This window comes from Cervus elaphus, chromosome 5 (assembly GCF_910594005.1).
Source record: "Cervus elaphus chromosome 5, mCerEla1.1, whole genome shotgun sequence".
Classification (NCBI taxonomy): domain Eukaryota; kingdom Metazoa; phylum Chordata; class Mammalia; order Artiodactyla; family Cervidae; genus Cervus; species Cervus elaphus.
In genome coordinates this window covers 8,665,580-8,671,579 of record NC_057819.1, presented here as the reverse complement: position 1 = coordinate 8,671,579, position 6,000 = coordinate 8,665,580, and the positions used below count along the sequence as shown (strand labels likewise).

The 6,000-nt window shown below is 50.0% G+C and overlaps 1 protein-coding gene across 2 annotated transcripts in view; it reads left to right on the top strand.

The window, feature by feature from the left end:
* The first annotated feature begins 621 nt into the window (after nt 1-621).
* Nucleotides 622-6,000, top strand: part of CORO1C (coronin 1C) — a 74,784-nt gene continuing 69,405 nt past the window's right edge. The window contains exon 1 of one of the 2 annotated variants that reach the window (XM_043901536.1): nt 622-734. In XM_043901536.1, the coding sequence (XP_043757471.1) occupies nt 632-734 (103 nt within the window). In that variant the 5' untranslated portion in view covers nt 622-631. Of the gene's footprint in view, nt 735-1,008; nt 1,156-6,000 lie in introns of those variants that run through there. The other variant, XM_043901537.1, reaches the window with a different exon arrangement.

The window sequence follows — 6,000 nt, the reverse complement described above, 5'->3', positions numbered from 1 at the left end:
CAGAAAGATGAAGGCAACTGCCCCAGGACACACAGTCTGACGGCAGCAGAGATGGACTCGAAGCCCCGCGTTCTGACTTTTTTAGGCCTGGGTCGCCCAGTTATTAAGTGAGGGACTTCGGCCAGGAAAAGAAAGGGAGGGACCCTGTAATCCTTCATTTCCCCACCTGCGAAATTGGGTCAAGACAGGCCCTCCTATGTAGTGGTGTGGGAGTCCAGGGGCCGCCACCTTGTGCTAGCGAAGTGACAAGGTGTAGTGGAAGGAAGATCTGAGCCTCAGGAGTTCCCAAGAGCGGTGGGAGGGCGTGCTGGCTGGAAAGGCGGGGCTTCGGGAGCCAGAGGCGGGGATTCGACGGTTCTGGGCGGGGCTTGAGATTTAAAACAGTTAGATGGGCCCTGGGCGGGAATTCAGTCGTGTCCGACTCTTTGCGACCCCATGGGCCGCAGCACGCCAGGCCTCCCTGTCCATCACCAACTCCCGGGCGGGAATTGCGATGCCACAAATAAGGGTTGTTCGCCCGTGGGCGGGGCTTCTAGAAGTTGGGACGGGGTTTGTGACGCAGAAGGGACAGTTCTGAAAGAATGGGAGGGGAGCTGGGCTTAAGGACCCAAGAAGCCGGCGAAGGGTTCGGATGGGGCAGTGGGCAGGGCTTAGAGGAGCTGATGTTCCGGTTTTCAGGGACTCCGGGGGAATTTTTGAGGAGCCAGAGAATGTGGCTCGGCCGAACCAAGCAGGTCAGTGGGCGGGCTCTAAGGTCGCCGCTCCCAGTTCTGAGGGGGCAGTGGGCGTGGCTCTCCGGTCACTCCGAGGGCTAGTGGGCGGTGCTTGCTCTTGGGCACGACCTTCTTCCAAGGCCCACCTGCATCCCTCGGCGCGACCAGAGGAGGCGCTAGGGAGAGTGAGGCGTGGAACGCGGGGTGGGAAGCGGGCTTCCCCTCCCGGAAGTGGGTGTGGCGTGCCGCAGCCCGGCGGCCCTGGTTGGGCGCAGCACGGCGCGGGGGCGGGGCCTGCGTGCGGCGGCGGGGGCGGTGGCGGCTGTCTGCGCCCCTCCCCCGCGCGGCGCTCAGTGCCAGGCGGGAGGCGGTAGCGGTTGGAGGCTTTGCCGGGCTTTGCAGTGGGGACTTCGGCAGCGGCGCCTCAGGCACCTCGGCCCCGGTGAGCTGCGCGCGCCCGGCAGGGCCGCTTGGGAGCGAGCGGGGCGGGCGGACGGACCTGTCCTCTCAGCATGTGAGGGCGCCGGCTGACAGGAGCCGGCGGGGCGTAGGGCAGGGCCCGGTGGAGCGGACAGGGCTGGGTGGGCGCGCGCGGCGCGGGTCCCTGGGTCAGGGGCCCGCCCTGGCCGGTGAGCACGGGGCCCGCCCTGGCCGGTGTGCAGGGGACAGGGGTCGGGGCTGCTTCGGGAGACTTGGGGTCCGGCGGGGCGGGGAGTTGAGGACTGAACCGCTCGGCCTGAGGAGAGTGAACCCAGGTCCCCTGTGGGGAGGAGGCTGCTCAGGGGAGACTTTTGGGGGTCCGGAACCCTCCTGGATGGGTGAGGAGCCGCGTGGGAATGGGGCTACCCCGGGAAGGATTTTAGGGGTCAGGGCTCCGCCGGGTTGGGTGGGGTCTTGGGTGGGGTGGGGCTGCGAGAGGCCAGGGCGCTGAGCCCGGGGGCGCCAGGCCTGGGGGCGGGGCTTGAGCCGCCCTGGGGAGCGGGTTGGGGGGGCGGTGCCAGGGGCTGGGCTCACGTGGGGTCTGGGGGAGCTGGGTCCTGCTCGGGAGGGGTGAGGGCGGCGGTCTGGCCTCGGGGTGCCTGCTTTGGGGTGAGAGGCCGGCTCTGGACCCTGAAGAGCTGGGTTGGGGGTCGGGAAGGGCGAGCCGGGCTGGGGCTGGAGTGATGTGGGTGGGGGCGGTTTGAGAGGAGGTTGTGCCGGGCGGTAGGGAGCCGAGATCTGGGACTGGCGGGGGAGGGGCAGGGGGCAGGTTGGGAGAGGAAGAATGGGGCAGGAAGGCGGCAGGGTCGGGGGCCTGGAGCGTCCGCGTGCGCTGGGTGATTCAGAGCTAGGCTCCGGTGAGAGCGGAGCAGCTGGCGAGGGACGCAGTTAAGACGGAGCACGGCGCAGGTGGGGCTCCGCTGCGCCTAAATGACTGAGGATGAGCTCAGATGTAGAGGCTGGAAATACGGGAACCGAGCCCTCCCGCCTGTCCACACAGGCGCGCACACGCTGCCCTCCGTCTCTCGAATGATATGAATGTGTTGGGGGCAAGTGGCCCGCTGCGGAGAGAGCCGAGAAGAAAGGGGCTTCCTCTTGCAGGAGAGGCGCTGGCCCTCCCGTCCTTTTTTGGGAGTGTTCAAAGGGTTTTGATGGCTGGAAAAGGAAACGTAGGCTTTACTGCTTCGCGGTTTAGAATCACATCCTATATTTGGCTTTAATGTAGGCTGTCCTTGTTTTGTGGTATCTGAAGTCCTTGCTCTACATGTTGCAAACGTGGGATTCAGGGTAAGAAGCAAATTGCAAGTCGCTCATCTTCCCCAGGGGAGCAAGATACAGAGGCCTTTCTTTCCTATAAGACATTTAAGCAGAATTGAATATAGTGCGCGTTTGTAAACTGGTCCTGGGGAACGAATGTATTTACTTTTGGAAATGGTTACAACAAAAGATCAGGCCCTCTCACTGCAGCTTTCCTGCCCAGGGTTCCATCCTCAAACAGTACTTGTAGGGCTGGTAGTCACTCTATAATAATGCATTTCATTGTCCTTATCTGGCAGAACTCTCTCCTGACACCAGCCTGCTAGAATAGACAGAAACATGATTAAGTATAAGCAGTTGCTTTGTACCGTCTGCTGTTCAGTTGTGAAGGCAAATAGATATCTGTTTATAGGATTGCATTTTCTGCACTGCCTGTAAAACTGAAGACATGGGAAGACTCTATTTTGGACTTGATTCTATGTATTTCAGAAAATTTAAAGGAAACTTTTTTTTTTTTTGCTTTGGAGGTACATTTCAGAGTCACAGCACCATGTTTGGATATGAAGCCTAATAGTAACTCTTGGGTCTGGGAGTTTGCATAAATAAATAGGGGGAGAAAGTGAAATAAAACTGGGAATTGTGTTGTATATTAGGGTGCCATGTTCTGTGGTAGATGTTTGTCGTGTGTGCTGGGGATTGAACAAAGATAAAGGTTGGGTACACACCTTTTTGACAAATTAGGAATATGCCCTGTTTGTTTTCAATTATTTGTAGAAGGTACATTAAAGCCTGATGGATTCTAATGGACACATACTAATGAGAGATCACTGCACAAAATATTACATTTTTCATGATCATTTGTTTCTTTGCAGATTGTGCTAATAATCAAAAGTTATGTCTATTACTTTATATAGTTTGGGATCAGATTCAGGGTTGACAGACAGGACGTGTGATGTGTGTGCTACTTCATTATTTTTTTTTTTAAACTAAGGTGTAACTGACATGCCACATTGTTAGTTTCATGTGTGCAGCATAATGATTTGACATTTGTATACACTGAAATGTCACCACAATAAACCTAGTTACCATTCATCACCATACAAAGTTACATTTCTTTTTTCTTTGTGATGAGAACTTTTAGTCTCTTGACAACTTTCAAATAGGCACTAGATTATTGACTATAGTCACTGTGTTGTCTGTAAAATCCCATGACTTATGCATGTTGTTACTAGAAGTTTGTACTTCTTGACTCTGTTCACGCCTGACATACAGCCCTTTTTAAATATGGATTTTTTTTATTTAAGTTTTATGCTTAACACAGCTATCGCTGTTGAGATTCACTCCACCCATGAAAGAGAGTTACTCAGATACCTACGAAATGGAATGTACAAAAGGAGAAGCGATCAGTTCTTAGTTATGTCACGGGGGGTGTGGAAATTCATTTCTGTAAGATGGCAGATTATTTCTTAATACTTTGTTTTGTCGCAAACAGTGTTTTAGAAATATTATATTAACCAAGTTGTTTCACCTTTGATTTCTTTTTCAGAGGTGGAACAATAATAAATTTGGGGTGCTATTTTCAGATGCAGGGTACAAATCCAGGTTTGTGTTCCTTTGGATGCATCCTGTTCCTGAGTTATGAGAACTGTTTTCTGACACGTGTATGTCTTTTTAAACTTAAGATGCGTTTTCTCTATTAAAACATGGAAATACTCATGAATATTTTAGTATGACCTAGTACCCAGAATGTTAAGTAATAGAATCTCTCTGGGTTTTCATTGCCCTAGTTCAGATCCTTTAAAATGAGTGAACAAGATTCTACACTCTTTTTGAGAGCTTATTTTGTTTTTCAGTGGCACATAATGTAATCTTTTTTGTTTTATAACTACTTTTTGGAGCTATAATTCACATGTCATACAATTCACCCATTTAAAGTGTAGAATCCAATGATTTTTAGTATATTCACAGAGTTGTACAGTCATCATAACAATTTTAGAATATTTTCATCGACCCAAAAGAAACCCTGTACCCATTAACAGTCTTACCCCCATCCCTCAATTCTTCTCCCTCCCCTGCTCTAGACAACTAACTACATATCTACTTTTTGTCTCTATGGATTTCCCTTGTTTTGGACATTTTTTATAAATAGAATCATACAATATGTGATCTTTTGTGTCTTTTATTAAGCATAGTGTATGGAAGGTTTATCTCTGCTGCAGCATGTGTAAGTACTTCATTCTTTTTGTAATAGTTGAAAAATACTCCGTCCCATTGTTTATCCATTCATCAGCTGATAGACATTTGGGTGTTACTCCTTTTTGGCTATTATGAATAATGCTTCTGTGAACATTTGTGTCCAAGTTTCTGTATGGACATAATGTTTTCCTTTCTCTTGGGAATTACTGGGTCATATTGGTTACTCTGTGTTAAACTGTTAGAGGAACTGCCAGATTTTTCCAAAGCAGTTGCACAATTTTACAATCCCACCCGCAGCGTATAAAGGTTTCGGTTTCTCTGCATCTTTGCCAACACTTATTATCCTCTGACTGTTTGATACTAGCCGTCCTAGTGGGTGTGAAGTGGTATCTCATTGTGGTTTTGATTTGCATTTCCCTCTTGTCTTTTGGGATCCTCCATGAAACCTTCCTTAGTCCTCACAGGCAGACACTGTCCCTGTCCTCATACCTCGGACATTCATCACTCCCATCTGCTACAAGGAACTGTATCTGAACTTGAGCTCGCTGTCTGAAAGGCGCCTTCCTATGGAAGGCAGAATGTGAGAGAGAAATGGACACGAGAGGCAGGTGGAGATTCGCTTGCTCACAGCATGGTCTCTAGTGCTTACTGGATATTTGCTGAATGATTTTTTTTATTGAAGTTAACTGGAAAGATCCTGAGGTCAGTGGGTTTGTTTCTCTGGTTATTATTTACACCTTTGTTGCCTATGTTAAAATAACATGAAGTGCAGAGGTAATTCCCCTCTGCTTTTCTGGCACCCAAGTCCAGCTCTTACCAAAAAATTGCTCAGATGTAAACCGAGTGTTTCAAACATTTTCCTGAGGGCAGAATATTCTCGTCCAGGCTCTTTCCCCCTAACAAACAGTGATGACTGGCTCACAGCCTTCTCAGCAGGGCAGATGGCCAGGGAACACATTTGGTTGGTATGATTTAGCCACACCAAGTGCAAGCAGGCCTGCCCTGATGGTGTTGAGTCAGTCAGTCAGTGCTGGAACTGCTCCTGTGCACCCTTGATGGTGGGTGTACATTGACTTTTAAAGGTGCATACTGCCTTCCTTTTCACTTGCTCTTGCTTCTCTCAGAGCATCCGATTAACACTTTAATTAAAATACTCCATTTAGTATCTTCCTAAGAATTAGAAAAAAACCAGTTGGCCATTTGAGGTTATGTTTTCTTTTTTGTGTGGTCACTGAAGTGATTGGAGTGGAGTGAGGTAAATTTCTGGGACTTCCTTGGTGGTCCAGTGGTTAAGAATCTGCCTTGCAATGCAGGGGTCATGGGTTTGATCCCTGGTTGGGAAACGTATTAATAA